Source organism: the organism of the source record quoted next, unplaced genomic scaffold (assembly GCF_019419815.1).
Source record: "Pyrus x bretschneideri cultivar Hongxiangsu unplaced genomic scaffold, Pyrus_bretschneideri_v1 Contig8, whole genome shotgun sequence".
Lineage (NCBI taxonomy): Eukaryota > Viridiplantae > Streptophyta > Magnoliopsida > Rosales > Rosaceae > Pyrus > Pyrus x bretschneideri.
The window spans coordinates 7,805,789-7,823,471 of record NW_025999820.1 but is presented as its reverse complement, the minus strand read 5'-3'; the positions used below and the strand labels follow the sequence as shown (position 1 = coordinate 7,823,471).

The window sequence follows — 17,683 nt, the reverse complement described above, 5'->3', positions numbered from 1 at the left end:
AAGACATTGAAAGAAAGAAACAGAAACTATGAATATTGAAACTGATTTTTGTGAATAAGGAAGCAGAAATTTTGAGATCAATGATAGAGATCTTGAGAATTTTGGTGTGAGATTTGTGAAGATGGATGGTGGATTATATAGAGGATTCAGAAAGGATTAGGTTCTGCATAATGCCACGTGGCATGCCGTCATTCGTTAAAAATCTGATGGAAATCTATCATCCAAGATTGTTAACAGATTATGACACGTGGCATGTCGTCATTCGTTTAAAATCTGATGGAAATCTATCCTCAAAGATTGTGAACCGATTATGACACGTGGCGCGACGTGATTGGTTAATAATCTTATCAGAAATCCATATTATAATTATTTATTTTGTATTATTTAATAATACTTAGGATAATGACACGTGGCGCACCGACAACGATTAAAAATCTTATCCGATATTACATTTAAAATTATTTTGTATTAATTTTATAAATAAAAAAAATACTAATATTTTATTGCCTATTGCCAGGGCTATAGAAGTGTAACGGTGGAGATGCAAAATCTATTGCCAGGGCTACTTACTGTTCATTAAGGGCAATTACTGTTCATTAGGTGGATTGAATAGTGAATTGCCAGGGGGGAGGGCTCCAACGCTGGAGTTGCTCTTACGAAGAGGATCCGGTTCATTAAAGAGACTAAGATCGTGACAGGTACCACTACCACCGTACACCCAGCGACGGCAAACCACTAACGTGGCCGATTGACGGTCCACGTGAATGAAGATGGGACCCAAGGTGCGGTCGTTGGTGCGGGGTCCGTTAGGAGATGCGTCGGTGCACGTGCTGTGCATTATTGCCTGAGGAGGTTCTTAAACCAACTTGGCGCCGTTTTCGCACCGTCACCCGCCAACATTACTTAATGGGTGGCGTGGTTTGATTGGCTGGACCACGTGATCCTCCTTTCCGTTAACGTCGGTGGAAACGTTTCCCGTTATGGTTCGTTCTCGCGCGGGAAGATTCTCTCTCTATGCTTGTTCCCGAACTTGGTGCGTGTAGCGTGACGTGTCGTTATATGACTGGGTGAGAATCTGAGAGGAAGAATATTATTGGCTGTTTCAGCAGGCTTCATGTCCCGCGAACGATGGCGCGTCTTAGCGGGTAATACCGAAATTAGGTCTATCCAAACAAATGTATTTTACCGTTAAAAAACAACAAATGTAGCAAAGCAATTAGGGGATCTGTTTTGGAGGAAGAGGATCCTCTTCAGATTCATTTTATAGGAATCTTAGGAATTCTTATATTCTAACCATTCATCGTATATCGTGTGATCAGTTTTCGTTATGGATTATTTTTGTTTAATTTTAAATAAAAAAATTAAATAATTTCTGACTGCACGATATATGATGAATGACTCATATGTAATGATCTTCAGGATTCTCACAATTTGGATCCGGATGGGATCCAAATACTGTTTTGGATGCATGCTTTGCTGCCACGTGTTGGGTTAGGCTTTTAGGCTCCTCTCTTTTCGTCAAACCTCAAATTTACAAGTTGAGAAATATTATTATCTCATAATAGGAACACATTATCCGTTACTTGACAATTTAATGTTACTTCTATGCAATATAAAATATTGTACTAAAACTATGAGCTGGTAGAGAGTCTATGACGAGTTTCGCTATAAGAGAGTCCCACTTTTTACTATTAATATTGACATAAAAATTGATGTTAAATTGTGCAGTGACAGAGAGTCCATGAAGAGTCTTACTTTTGAAAGACTCCCCTTAGCATTTCTCTTGAGCCATATTTACCAATTGTTACTCTAGAAAGATTGCATAATGTTATTTACATGTACGTGATATAGTTATGGTCGTTTTTACTTTGTGAGTTGTACAAACATGGATAATTACAATCTATGTATAAATGCATGTGCGATAGATTCTAGTGTTTTCGAAGTCACATAGGCAGACCCATGTAGTCAGTAAGGTAATCAAGAAATACATCGTTGCACCAAAACCTCAAACATACTAAATCTTGTAATTGACATCTGCCTACATAGGTAAAATAAGCAATAAAGTTTACAAATTCTGCACTTTTGAAACACATTATTACTTCTAACATGACACAAGTACGTCACAAAACACACCATAACTTAACCCTCGTTTTCCCACTCTTTACGGCCAAAAAGAAATGGAAACTAAAAGTGAAAACTAGGTAAAGCCAACAAAGACATAACAAGCTAACAACAAAAAGAATAAAAAGGGTAATTAAGTCGTTAAAATAATGATTAGTAAGTGGTAATTGAGCAAATGAGCTCCAATCACGGGTTGAGTAAATTAAGGTTTGTTTTTGTGGTACCAAACCAGGGGCGGACTGACTTAAGGGCAAGGGGGGGTTCAGCTGACCCTTAGTTCGGTAAGTCTCCATGGATGACTTGAGTCTGCCTCTTTATAGGTTGCAGTTGCTCTTCATGCATGCCCTCCAACTGCTTGATAAACCGCCTTAGAGAAATAGCTTGGACTGTTGGGCAGCAAGGCATGCTTGCACACAAATGAGGACTTAACAGGCCTGCAATATGTCTTTACAAATGACTTTAGGCCTATCAAGATTCGATGAAATTTGCATGCTATTTCAGTAAAAATAAAATAAAATAAAATTACAAACTACACGCGTTATTTTTACTGGCCCCCCAATAATATTTCCTAGATCCACCATTGTACCAAACTCACAAACCCAAATGCATAAGTTGCACGCACGAGTTGTGAAATGTTGAATGTGATTGATTAGGTTTTGGGCACGCGCTTGCAATTCTATTCCTTCACCCACAAGTTTTAGTTTGGATATATAATCTGCTTTTTGAAGGCATCATTGTCTTGGCGACAATCTTCTTCCCAGTATTGCGTTGGGGCCTTAGATGTTGGCCTTCATTACTCTTACGGTTGTATGCATGGCGTAATGGCATTATAACATCAAACACTCACTCACTTCCCCTGCGCTCTAGAAGATAATCACTTTATGTGTTCCACTATTTCTTAATTTGCTTTGCTTCAACAACACCACACTTTGTAAAGTAGATTATCGGATGCCTCACTTTTCCCATTTCCTTGTCTTGCGGGCCATCATCACACTACTTACAAAAAAACCGTTACTTAAAGTTGATTTTGAGTGATTTTTTGCCGTTGAATGTGGAGTCTGTGGTCATAATAATTTACCTACCGCCATCTCCTCATATAATTTATGTTTATACATTGATCCTAAAAATTATAAAGTCTAACCTATGTGGTGCATATGTCGAGTAACTATGAGTTAATTATATCTTTTTTGTGAATGCGAGCGTCCCAATTCGCAACCAAGTTCAGTCGGTCGAGTAGAATAAATGTGGTGGTGGTGTCGAATGCGCTGCTAACTTTTGCAACTGAGTAACTACAGACGATAGGGTTCTAAAACATGAATGCAAGGTTGTCTAGTTCACTACAAAGTTTAGGATCTCCTGCACCAGGTTTGGTTGCCTCAACTATATTCGTGAGAATACATGTGCTCCAAATCAATGTCAGGCTATAGGGAAAAATATACTCAAGGTAGATGAGTGTTTTTATGGTAAATGTGGTTTGACCGTTTGAATGTCAAACTACAAAATGAACCTGAGAGTAATCAATCATAGAACATTTCATTGCGCCAGAAAGCTAATAAAGTGACCTCTTTCAGCGAAGGAATCGAAGATTCTTTACTGGCTGAGCCTTAGATAGATAATCGACCGAACTAGAAGTAGTGTTGTTCCACCGAACTGAAGTGCTTCCAGAGCGATTAGTTCTACAACTCCAGTGATGTTCTGACGAACTAAATATGTTGCATGTTGCCAACCACTGATGTTCCAACGAATTGAAGATGTGGTGATTAAGGGTTTAGGATAATTAGTATTATTCTCAAGGTTGTGAGAAGGTTTTGCGTAGATCGTTTGAGTTGTTTGTTGAGTTGAAGGGGCCTTTACATTGCAAAACATCATGTATTTATAGCGATGAATTCCCTGATGGCTAAGTCTACCGAATAATATTTCGATTCTTCAGCATATTTTATAAGTAAACTTGAAATTATTCTCGGTTGAAACTTTATCGTCTTCGAGTCTCGTTGTCTTTGACTATGACTCTGAACCTAGATTGATTATATGATTGATTCAACTTTTATCCAAAAACCAATCCTAATCCTTAATATTTATTTCATCTAACAACTTACAGTATATGGGTCGAATGCGTGCAAAATCGAGTCCAAACAACTTTTTAATTATTTCGGAGTTTCAATGCCTCCAATACATTATTCACCATGTTTGATGGTTAATTGGTCTCATATGCTACGTGATAAGGGTCCACTTATCTAAGCATACAAATCAATATTAGATCCCCTGCAAACTGCTATAATATGATTTTTAGTTTGTCAATTAAAAGCTTAACATGCATGGATTAACAAGAATATATAAAAACTGATGAGCTTGTGTTTTGTTTTGTGATGAGTAATTATACTCATCTTTTTACCAGACTTTGGGTAAGTAAACGTAACTGTCAAGGATGGGAAGTTGGGAACATTTGTTCGTATAAAATGGTAGCATTTAGCACAGCAATTATATACTTGGGGCTACTTTCTGTCGGTGCCCCTGCCGGTTGTTGCATATTTAACTCCTACCACCCAAAAAAGGAAGAGAAAATTGCATACTAAATTGGGGTGAGTCTTAATCATCATGTCTCTTTGTTGTATATTGCCTTGTGACCACTGCAACATAATTATGTACGGATGCACATACTTTTATGGGTATCAAAACATTACTGAGTGATTCCACACATCTCTTTCACTTTTTTTTCTAATATTACATTCAACAAACCAAATAACAATAAGGGGCATGAAAAAAAAGGTAATTGGAGCAACGGACCCTAAAGTTTAGTTCAATTGGAGCTTTGGTTTTGAACTAAAAATTTATGAGTATTAATCCTTCAATTTGTTATAATATGGAGCAATGATTCTTTTGGCTAACTAAGTTAGAACTTCCATCCAAAATAAAGGAACAAAAAATGGATGCTAGTTCTGATGGAGTTAGTAAAAAAGACTATTACTTCTCATTGTAACAAGTTCAATGATCAATACTCGTGTATTCTTAGTTCAGAGACCAAAATTCCAATTGGGCTGAAAAACAAACTAAATCTTGTCCACCTTTACTCAAAAGGATAAGGGCCGTTTAGTGGGCTTAAAGAGATTTGGTTTTAAGGATATAATTGATTAACAAAGATATGTAAGGCAATACTTGTAACGCGTAATAAAAATAGGTTCAATAACCACTCTATTATCACTCTATTGTAGATTCACAACCCATCATGTTCAGTTATGTCCATCACACATTTGACACAACAAATAAAGGAGTGGACTCGAATCTATTTTAATTGATCACAACCTATCCTAACCAAACCACCAAAAAGCCCTAATGCTACATAGACAAACAAATATAACCATTTTGTATATGGGTTTCACCTATATTTAGATAAGTGATTTTTCGCGTGTTAAATAACTTTTTTTTTTTTTGTATTAAATCCACAATATTTGTGAAAAGAAAGTACTTTGGGCCCAAAAATGGCCCAACACTTTTCTAATAAAAAAACTAAACGTACTAGCCCTATTTTTGTTCGAGTTTGGGCCACTTTGGGGCAGTTACTAGCCCAATAACAAATTAGCAGTTTACCCCCTCTCACTTTTCAAGTTTCGAGCATCAAACTTGCGAAGCCAAAATTCCACCACACCAACTGAAATTTAAATCTCAACGGTAATATGCTTCGAGTCCTAAAACCTCTTTCTGGACTCAGCCCCAAGCAACAATCAATTGGGCAGCTGCAATCGAGGTACAGATATCGCCGCCACCCGAAAAACGATGGCGGCGGCGGTGGCGTTTGGAAAACAGAGGAGAAGAAGGATGGTTATTTGCTGTTGCACAAGAGCAAAGGGCAGCACCTCTTAACCAATCAACGAATTCTAGACAGTATTGTTCGAAAATCCGCAATAAAACCCACCGACACCGTCCTCGAGATCGGACCCGGCACCGGAAATCTCACCCTCAAGCTTCTAGAAGCCGCCCAGAGGGTCGTCGCCGTCGAACTTGATAAGCGGATGGTGGAGGTTCTTCAAAAGCGAGTTGCGGAGAGTGGGGTTCAAGATCGTTTGACTGTAAGTTAATGCCGGTTAAATGTTCGATGAAATGCCTGAACGAAGTTTTGAGCTTTTGGAATGAATGGCATTGGTTTAGGCGTTTGATGACTGGTATTTTTGCAGGTTATCTGTAAAGATGCATTGAAGGCGGAGTTTCCACCGTTTGATCTTGTTGTGGCTAACATTCCATACGGAATATCTTCGCCTCTTGTGGCTAAATTGGTGTACGGGGCAAGGCCGTTTCGGGGCGCCACACTGCTGCTGCAAAAGGAGTTTGCGAGGAGATTGTTGGCTAAGCCAGGTGACTCGGAGTTCAACCGCTTGGCTGTGAATGTGAACCTGGTGGCGGATGTGGAGTTTTTCATGGATGTGAGCAAGAGGGAGTTTGTTCCTTCCCCAAAGGTCGATTCATCCGTGGTTATAATTAGGCCGAAAGCTGAGATTCCGAATGTTGATCTAAACGAATGGTGGGCTTTCACGAAAGCTTGTTTCTGTAAGAAGAACAAGACGCTTGGAGCTACATTCAAGCAGAAGAAAAAGGTGATGGAGCTACTGGGGATGTCCAAACTGGCAGGCTCAAATGGTGACAGCAAAGATTATATTAGCAGCACTGACAATGACGACGATGAAGGAGAGAGTGATGAAGAGGAGTTTTCTCCGTCTCCTTGCTCGGAAATGGGGGCAAGTTCTTTCAAGGAGAAGTTAATGGGGGTTCTGAAATCAGCTGATTTCGAAGACAAGAGGCCTTCGAAGCTGTCGAATGAGGAGTTACTTCATCTACTGGCATTGTTTAATCAAGCGGGAATATATTTTCATGATCAGTCCAAGAGTAGGAATGCAGAGAATGAATCACTTACTGTTGCTTACAGTTGATAGCTATTAGCTTAAACTACTTGGAGGGAAATTCGAATTTGAGCGTGGAGAAAAAATGCACACCACTCTAGTCAATTTGGTTATGTCCAAATTTGCAATAGCTATTAACCTATTAGCTATATGGTGTTGTCACAATTTCATTGATTAGTGGGATGTCACATTTTGAGGATTCTCGAATACAATCAGGGAGTATAATTCAGTTAGCTGTATCTATCTCATCACGTGACGAGAGAGACACTGATAAGGGATATATCCTAATTACATGTTAGAATCTCTCTAGATTGTGAGGCGCTCACACTTAATTATAGGAGAACCTTACGATAATATGACAATGATCTTATGATGCCTTCACAAATAATTGTTAATAGTTTTTGTTTAGCTAAATTGGTTGAAGCAATCAATTCATAAATCTCAATTAATGAAATGCTCAGTTTTCTATATTTTCTTTGATATGTAGTCGGTATTTGATTTTGACCAATTTAGCGTAATTATGATTTGTAAAATTGATCATTTCAGTCAATGTTCCTTGCGTCTATTTGTCTTTCGTTGTATTCACCCTAAGCTATACTATTGTAGAAGCCTTGGGAAAATGATCAATTATTTTGTGCCTGAAATTCTCAGGGCACTTGTGCATTCCTCAAATTCAATGTAAATGTAATCTCATGAACAAAATGATCAAGGATCCTTTATTCATCATTTGATTGTTTGACTTAGAACATTATTGATGGAAGAGTCCTTGATGAATTTGAAGTTGAAACTCATTCCATCAAAGAGAATAATTGGGGGTGGTTATTTGTTCGGTTTTACGTCCGATATCCTATCGATTTGGTCGGCTTTTACTTCTTGCTTTCTTTGCTCACTCCTAGTTAGATTTAACCACTAACCGAGTTAGACAATCATGTGTTTTTCTTTCTTATCACGTGATTGCAGAAAGTTTTCGTGGCAACCTGGGAGGCAGGCTTCGACGTGCAACCATGATCACCTTCTTACAATTATGGTACTATGTGTGGCTCCACCAGCTCAAAACTAAATTGAATGGTGGTACTGGAACTGGAGCCTGTATGCAGCAGGGTAGGACCAAAGGCAACATTTCTTTCTTTGAGTAGATAACCACCACTCAACTCAAGTTATCAGATCAATGGGGCTTAAAAATAGGGAGTTTTAACATAACACTACCGGTACTGTTCACTTTTAACGAAAAATCACAATTTTACCTTTTCTAGTACTATTCACTTATACCTTTATTTGTTCATTTTCATTAAAACTAAAGTTTTTGAAGATTTTTCGTTAATTTTCCTTTAAAAATATGGGAGTTAGATTCATTCAAACCTCACTTGTATAATTGCATTCAATTTTTCAAGGGCCAAGAAAAAGGAGCCGGCCAAAGGGCCCAAAAGCACCTGCAATTTACAAGATGGCGACACAAGAACTACCCTATAATACACCTTACATGGGGGCTTGTTAGATACCATGATTGGTCTTTTATAGTTCAGAAAAATGCTAGAATCAGTTGCGCATGCCCGTGACAGCACGGCGAGAAGCCAGTCCTGGCCGCTGATGCTTGTGACGCGCATGTGTGAGTGATCCTAGTAACTCTTTGTTTATTCAACTGGTTGCGATTTGTGCAGATAAAACTAACTTTCTACGTGTTTATGGACGTGACTTTAATGGGCAATTTCCTCTTCATCTTGACCATTGGAAAGTGAACAATGTCATCCTTCTCAGCAACCCATCTGAATTGAAGAACCAAAAAAAAACTTCAGCAAGTGGAAATTGCAGCAATTGGGTTTTATTTAACATTTTTTTTAATTAACAGCAATTTTAATACCTATAATTGGTGACAAGATGATGAAGAAAGATTGATAATTCAAGCCTGGATAGCTCCAAACCAGGGCACAGCCTCTGTCCTCCACCAAAGGGTGTAAAACTAGTGTTGTAGTTTACAGCAGCTTCTAATTTCTGTCAAAGAAAACATATTTGCATAAAAATTAACAAATTTTAAATAAATTAAAAAGTTGACGTTCTACTTATGATTTGTTGACTTTGCAGTACAACTAAAGATTAATAGGCATGATCTTTGATTTGACGAACACTCGATTGGATCGTCGTTACACCAACTATTCCATCTAGGTGGCGTAAATTATCTCTTGAGTGGTATAATCATAGTTACCAGAATAAGATAAACTAGGAGAGTTTATCTTACCTCCCATCTCCATGGATCAAACTGATATGGGTTTTTGTAGTTTTCTTCATCCATGTGAACAGAAGTAAAAGATGCCAAGACACACCACCCTTTTGGGATCAAATAACCTGGAAAAAAAAAAAAACCAACATAAAATCATAGGCAAAACAAAATCGAGATATTATCGATACTTTAAAAAAGTCGTCTTAAATTCCTGTTTTATAGAAACACGAGGGAAAAAATACATGTGAAAGATTACAATCGGGCTTTTTTAAAATGCTAATAACAGCTATCAACGAAAATAATAATTAATTTCCCTTTTGCTTCAAATAAATAGTGATATATACCTTTGATTTCAACATCCCTTTGAGCTTTTCTCCAAACAGCATTGATGATATTTGCCATTCTAAGGGTCTCACTTATCACCTTAATGAAAACAAAAACAAGAAAAACAAAATAAAAATTAGAGCAATTGACCAAAACGAAAACCAAATCTCGATTGTCAAAATAATTAGATGTATTTTATAGACTCATCATATAATCCTTATGGACTCGTCATTTCACTCTTATAGACCCATCATATTTTTAAAACGGTTAGTTTAGCACTTGACAATAATAAAAAAATCAAGAATCATTTTATATATATTGAATAGTGCTATTCACACACTTATTTTTACCTCCCACACACCCTTGTTAATTTTTGTCCATTGAACATCTTCAATTCGTTTGATCCAACGATTAGAAATTGAGAAGGATGTGTGAGAGATAAAAATCGGTATGTGCATACCACCACCCTTTATATTCTCTTTGAAACAAATTGGGACTCACATTTTGAGTAAATGGCAAGGACATGTAATCAGTCCATGCATAATTTTCCGTGGAATCAATCTTCTTCTTCTTCTTCTGCCTCTTCAATTCCATGTTCTCCTCCTGCAAATATATATAACAACAAAAAGCATTCAACATAAGCCTTCACCTTTAAATCGAAACAAGAAATTTAAGAACACTCATGTTCGTCTGTTTCCTTTCACTTAAACGCCCATCAATTCTTACGTATATATGGAAACCTACCTTTTGTGGTACAGCAATCATACTAAAAATATCAAACTGATCACCCAAAGTATTTCACCTTTTCACCCACTTTCTCAGAATTTCGCAGTGTCAGAGAGAAGAAGAAGAGAAACAAAAGGTTGTATTCTGTGAATCCGGATCCTCTTTGTCATCGTACATTGTGCATTGTATACAGTTGGAAATCATTTTAAATATTTTTATTTAAAATTAAATACAGGCAGTACCTAACAAAAACTGACTGCACGATATACGATGAACAAACACGATTTACGAATCCTCAAGATCCTCACCAAAAGGATCTGGAGAGGACCCCGTTGGGTATTTTGTGACAATGTACAGCACCAAACAGTTATTAGATTCATCTTCCACTATGATGTTCTTAATAAATTGCCTTTAGCCCTACATGGGGTTTAAAGTTTGGAACCCGATTCTTGTCACAACTCTGTCGCATGAAAGTGAGATAACGTCGCAACATAAGTTACTTCGATTGTCATAATGTAAATCTTGTGAATTAGTCAACGTTTGTTTTTGCTTGAATGTGCATGGTGGGTTCACAGTTTAGAACTCATAATGTACTTTTCTATATAAGCTTTAATGGTAAGTGAGAAAACAAATTTCATGTAATTCATACAATATATCGTGGACTATAAACCCTAGCATAATTTTACTTACAAAAAGGGTTGCTAACCCGAGCTAAGTGTCGTATAGTGACTGCACGACTGTGCCCTAGTGGTCGAAATTCGCACAGAAACGACGTTCATTATAAGAGTGGTATCCCATCCAGAAGCCGTTGGATTTCCAAATCCTACGGCTGAAAACTGTTACTTCACAACAAAGTGGGGACCTATTCCTCCCACACAAACTCTCCGTGTCCGATTCAGGTATGGTTTAGGGTTGAGGTGATTTTTAAAAAAGTTGGTATAAAAAAAAGTTGGGGGTCATTTTTGTGTTTGGTAAACTTCCAGCTTCAGTTTTTTTTCACAGTTTTGGGTGAAAAAAAACAAAAAAACAGAAGCAGCAAAATGCAGCTTTGAAAAGCTGGCTTTTCAGCTTCTGCGCAAACCTCTAAAACATGGGTGAACAATGACCCTTTAATGAAAGTTTCTGGCAATCCTACCCTGAGCTCTCTCTTCCGCCTCCACACTCTTCTGTCAAACCCACCACTCTCCCACACCTCTCTGCACCCCTTCTGCCTCTCCTGCTCCTTCAAACCCATAAAACTCCCTAAACCACCTTCTCTATCCGTCTCAACACCGCCGCTTGCCAGAGACAAAGTCATCAACTTCGGAAAATACAAGGGCAAGATGCTGGGCACCCTCCCTTCAGCCTACCTCAAGTGGGTCTCCAAAAATCTCTGCACTCGTGACTTCGAGGACTGGGCGAATCTCGCCGATCAGGTCCTTGACGACGTCGTTTACCTGGACCGGATTGAGTGGGAGCTGACGGAGAACGTCCTGAACGGAAATCGGAGGAAAACAGACCCAGCCTTTGACGTCGTTTCGTCCACCGAGCTATGGCGGCTCCAAACCCATCAAGAACCCTAATTTCCCAAAACCCATTTCTCCATTTCACCGATACATTCACTCATCTCAAGCTCAGGCGATTGATTTCGAGCAGGAGGAAGAGAGTGCAGAGAGAGAGAGCTGAGGTGAGATGGTCTGAGATCGAAGGTTTGTGTGTGGGGTTGTCTCGATGGAGGAGAGTGCAGAGAGAGAGCTGAGAGTTTTCGAGAAAGTTCGAGAGTGTAGAGGGAAAAGAAGACACAGGGATAAGGGAAATGGGGTGTGGGCCTTATCGCCACACAAAATCCTCACATAAAAATAATAATATTAAATAAAATATCATAATAATAATATAGTATTATACCCTTTTTGGTCATTTCATACAGTTATAGTTGTTTTACATAAAAGTTTGCCAAACATTATCATACTACTTTTTTTTTCCAAAAGCACTTTTACAAAAAAAACTTACCAAACACTCTGTTGCTTTATTTCACAACTGCTTATTCTCACAGCACAGCAGAACCAGCTTCTTTTCAAAGCACAACAATACCAAACCAACCCTCAGTGCATGCATTCGAGTTTCTAAAGGAAGATGATTCTTTTCGGATTCATTTGTAAGAATTCTAGGCATTCTTACATTTTAACTGTTTATCATATATCGTATGATCATTTTTCATCAGATATTATTTATGTTTAATTTTAAATTAAAAAAATCAAATAATTTTCAATCGTACAATAAATAACTAAGATTTAAGGTTACTCACAATTTAGATTCCGATGAAATCCAAACCCGTTTCTGAACGTTTGTAAGAAAAGTCAAGGACGTCAGAGATAAAGTGACTGGACCCACAGACTCAGTACAAAACGAATCCTAGCCGTTCGATTAAGAAGCAATGAGTAAATGTGATGTCAACTGATGTGGATATAGTACGTACCCGTAATTTGTCTAAGGCCACAGGGCTGTCACTTAGGAATTTGACGGCAAGGGTCATGGCCATGGGAACAGTCTCCTCTCCTGGGATCATCATCTCTATTATATTTCCGGTGATGAAATCCAACGGCGGGCCTTGAGTCTCGTTTTTTTGGTCACCACCTTCTAACAGCACATCCATTGCGTCTTTGACAGGAATTGTTTTTTGAGCACAAATTGTATTTTCCATTGCCATCTTTTTCATGTCTAATATCTTCCCCACCATCTTCAACAATCGCTCTCTAGCCTGCCAGCGTGTGAATTATGATACATCCACTCAAATAACAGCAATAATTGAAACAAAACTCTAGATATGAGTAGTATTAGCGGAAATCGAACTGGAGAACGAACAAACCCTTGCAAATATAAGCATGCACTAAAGTTTAAACGCAAATAATTCACACGTACGTTACCTTGAGAGATTTATATAGCCTAGTTCCAGGGAGCTTGATTGGTATGCAAATTAATCCTTTGATGAACTCTTCAAATTCTCTCTTGAGAAGGTTTAAGTCTTCACCAGGATCAATGCTCATTAATACTTTAACTAGTACTTCAAAGGTAATCTGAAATACCCAAAACGATAGTATACACTCTATAAATGTTCTCATGATGAAAGAAGAGTACTATTGTACATTTAGTCGCTCATGCACTCAAACTGATCTCGGTCGCTAGTACATGAATGCATCAACAACCAAAATATGCACATTGCAATTGATCAGACATACACTTGCACTTCTCTATGCGAAATGACCAACAATTTCCTATTGTATATCTAGCATGTTATGTTACAACCAATTAATATGGTTCACTTTATTCAAAATTTTTACTTTGGCATGTAAAATGTACCACTTGAGCACAGAGATAGTTGGGGGACCTTTTGGGTTTCATCTTGGACGTAAATGGGAGACTGCATGTCTCTCCAAAGAGCCAAGTTGAGCTTGATTGAGTTTTCGATGTCGGCGGTGATTCGAGCTTTGAACTGTGGCGATTTCAGAAAACCAGCGATGAGTCCATGCACTCTCTTATGAAGGCTTCCATTTGTTTGGAGAATAGAATATTTTCCCATCAGTTCTGTAATTGATTTCGGATAAGCAGGAATGAAAGTATTTCCATGGTTTTGCATTATCACCTTGTTCACCTCAGCATCCGTGGATACTATGATAGGAGTCCCCAATATGTTAGTCTTGAACACCTTTCCATACCTATATTTAGAGAGGCATATTGTTATTAAAAAATTCTCCTATACTCTGGTTTATTATTAACATGCATCGTATAAATAAAGAGTTGAATATACAATTCAGAATTGAACAGACTAAGAATATAATGGTTATGAATCCTAATATGTACTATACACGGATGCATATTAGAAAATCTTATTGCGAGTATATATATAGGATCTAGAAGCCAATGTATATCATATACTGATGAATATTAGAAAATCACATTGTACGTGCACACTGTGCATTATCAAAAAGGATACACATACTATACACTGATTCGCTAATACACACTAGAAAATCCAATTACTCAAGCCAATTCAATTTGCTAGTTTATCATTGATGATAGGATATGTATGGTCATTTTTATTGGGAGGCTGAAAACTATGGTCCCATGGAGAATAGGATGTGTTGTTAGTTAGTTAGTACAGAACTGCAGAAAACAATAAAGGTTGGGGGAAGGTCTATTTTCAAGGCTTCCCAGCCAGTTAATTAGTATGTATAGCAGGCTTTTTCTTTCCTTCTTTTAACTCCTTGTGGTTGCTCCTTTCCCACCTTGTTTCTTTTTTCTGCTATGGTCACCATCTGCCATGAATGAAGAAATTCCATTCTTTTATTTTTTTACTTTATTTATAGATGTTGGTAACACTTTCTTGTTGCGCTGCCGTGCCTGCCCATTAATTTCTTATTTTCTTTGTTTTTAAATTCTTTTATAACACAATATTCTATTTTATACTTTTATAAGCCAAACAACCTAACCAACATTTATTTTTAAAAATTATTTAGGGCGGTAAACAAATGTTGTTTTATATACGCCATTTTAATGTAAGAAGGTGGAAGAATTGGACTAAGACAAATTTGACTTGTCATAAAAATTAAATACCAAACTGTCATCTAAGTGAATTAAAATGGAAACTTCCTACTAAGTATTAGAAAAATACTCGTAAGCTGCCATGTAATGAGTCATTATTATTTTTGTATATACTAAGAGGTATGTGGTAAAAGGAAAATATTAACTTAAGGGTGTGTATTCAATGGAGAATTTGAGATATTTTAATGGATTTATAAATCTATGAATTTTTATGAAGTTCAATTGATTTGTAGAGATTCCATATAAAATTTTGATTCAATTCCTTCGAAATCTCATGGGGAGAGGTAAGATTTGTGGATGATTAAAATACACTACAAAATCTCTTCAATTCCATCTAATTCCTCAACTTCTTTAAAATCAATTTCTAATTGAATACACCTGGAATTGTTACAAACTTCTTTTAAAATCTTAATTGAATACATCCAGATTTCTAAGGATTTTAATAAACTATCTTAAAATTCTAATTGAATACACCTTAAATGTCAAAGAATCACTTAAAGTTCTGATTGAATACTCATAAATTTATTAAAAGAATTAAAATTTCTCTCTTCTTAGTGTAACTTAAAATAATAAAATTGCTTAAAAAACAGATTAAACTACAAATGCTATAAAATCATTATTTCATGTCTCATCGTTGATTACCACTTTATATTTAAAACATATATTTGAAAAGAAAAAAAAAAAAAAACTAAAACATATATTTCCATCGGTTAACGTTATCCTTTTCTTTGTAATTTCCGTCGGTTAACGTTATCCTTTTCTTTCTTCTTATCTCTTTTTTCTGGTACATGTTAGATGATTCCCATTAAAAGCAATACCTTTACCAACTCAAATCTCTTTACCAACACATGAACCGATCCAACCCTTAACTTTTAGGGAATAAAAAAAAAAAAATTTCATAAGAGTTATACAACATCAAATAATCATGGTTGAATGTTTGGGAAAAATCTAAAACTTGAAAAGAATATCACCATAGAGCACTCACGTCTGAAGTTCATTGAAGCACAACAGAGGACTATATACACATATATATTTGTACAATATACTATATCTAGTTTTCAAGAAAAAAAAAAAAAGAAAAACTAAATCTATATCTATATATTTGGATACTTTATAGAGTTTAGCTTCAAGACCATAATTCCCTGATTAGGATAATAATAATACGAAGAAAATAGAATTAAATCAGAAACTAATACTATTTTCTGATAAAATAATCTAATATTAGTAAGGGTAGAGAGAAGGGAAGAAGAAAAGGAGAGAGAATAATTACAGAGATCTGCGTTTTTCCATGAAGCTGACAGGTCGAGAGGTGTAGCCACAAGCAATAAAGTCGAGGGTTTCTCCTATGAAAGGCCAACCTAACTTCCCTTTTGGAACTTGACCCTTTTGAATTTCCCTATCCTTCTTGTTCTGGTTCTTCTTCTCCTTGTTAAACCAATACAATGATCCTACAAGAATTCCCACCAAAACCCAACATCCCAAAATCCATCCCATCCTCACAAAAAGTAGAAGGATAAATAGAACTTTTGGTTCTTTCGAACTCCTTGTGATGTTTATGTAAAACCCTGGTTGTAGAAACCTAGCTAGATCAAGGATTCAAAACCCTGGAGTTAGCCTAATGGCGAGGATGGATAGATTGATAAGTAGGAGCAGGTTAGGTTCAGAGTTGGAAGCTGAGTAACACTGAGATTTTTTGAGCAACCCAACCGCTGGTTATGAGCTTCTCACTATTCCATGCAACTCCAACTGGCTAGCTCTCTCTATATACCGTAGTGTGTGTGTGTGTGTGTGTGAGTGTGTGTGTGTGTGTGTGTGAGAGAGAGAGAGAGAGAGGTTGTTGCTTTTGATGGGTGAAATGAATTGAACTGAATTGAATTGAATGAGAGGAGGATCGAGCGAGAGATTCGGCAGATCAATGAGGTTTCAACAGTCATTAAAGAGGTGGTCATATTATTATCATTATTGGGTGCACCAAATATGTGACACGCTTGCTTTTGAAATTTTCCCCTCCATGTTCATAATTTTGTAGAGTGATAGGATTTTAAGTGGATTTTACTTAATGGAAAAAGGGGGAAGAGGAATATTTCTCTATAATTTGATATGATATTTCATTGGTTTTGAATATATTCATAATTATGTTTTTTTTTCTTGATAGCAATGCTGGAGTGAAAATGACATTATTGTTTTAATTAAAAAAAATTCATTTACTAGCAAATAATCTCCCTATCACACTTTGCTTCTTTTTTTTTTCGAAAATGTTTTTCACACTTTTCTTTTTCTGGTTATACACTCCCTTTCTTTTTCAGGACTCAGAAGTTAGAAACAAGTAATAGGGAAAAATATAAGACTAAGAAGAGTACTAGGGAAAAAGTTTTAAATGATTTTCAGACAAGGATTGATTTACAGCTAATTTAAATTGCGAAAAATATTCAGTATTGAAACTATAAGCTCTTTGATGACGGTATGTTCTTCGGTTTTTGTGACGGAACTGGATCCTCTCCCAAGCTCAGGAAGGGGGTCCTTCTAAGCAGCTTATCTGGACTGTTGAAATTTGATCCAACGACTTCAAACAAGGGACCCTCTAAAAGTTATAATAATTGCAGCTGTTGGATCGAGTTTGAACTGCCCGGATGGGCTGCTCATAAGGATCCCCATCCTGAGCTCAGAAGAGGATCCAGTCCCTTTTGTGACACTCAAACTCCACTTTTTTCAAAGAAATTAGTAATTCAAATATCATAAAGTTAGTTATTAAAAGAATAAATAAAGAAACTTGTCAAATAAATAAAGAAAATTGTCGGAGTCAAAAAAGTAATAGTTTTTAAGGGATCAA

General features: G+C 36.8%; 2 protein-coding genes across 2 annotated transcripts; one reads left to right on the top strand and one right to left on the bottom strand.

Moving 5' to 3' along the window:
• The first annotated feature begins 5,720 nt into the window (after positions 1–5,720).
• LOC125473178 (ribosomal RNA small subunit methyltransferase, mitochondrial-like) lies at positions 5,721–7,249 on the top strand. The gene is made up of 2 exons (XM_048575628.1): positions 5,721–6,185; positions 6,291–7,249. The coding sequence occupies exons 1-2, from the start codon at positions 5,793–5,795 to the stop codon at positions 7,038–7,040; spliced, it is 1,143 nt and encodes a 380-aa protein (XP_048431585.1). The 5' UTR covers positions 5,721–5,792; the 3' UTR covers positions 7,041–7,249.
• A 1,109-nt stretch (positions 7,250–8,358) lies between these two features.
• LOC125473242 (3-epi-6-deoxocathasterone 23-monooxygenase CYP90C1-like) lies at positions 8,359–16,858 on the bottom strand. Its single transcript, XM_048575830.1, has 9 exons — positions 16,124–16,858; positions 13,640–13,967; positions 13,179–13,328; positions 12,731–13,012; positions 10,051–10,152; positions 9,570–9,648; positions 9,244–9,350; positions 8,869–8,999; positions 8,359–8,773 (listed from the first exon to the last, which is right to left on the bottom strand). The coding sequence occupies exons 1-9, from the start codon at positions 16,345–16,347 to the stop codon at positions 8,683–8,685; spliced, it is 1,494 nt and encodes a 497-aa protein (XP_048431787.1). The 5' UTR covers positions 16,348–16,858; the 3' UTR covers positions 8,359–8,682.
• Positions 16,859–17,683: the final 825 nt, after the last annotated feature.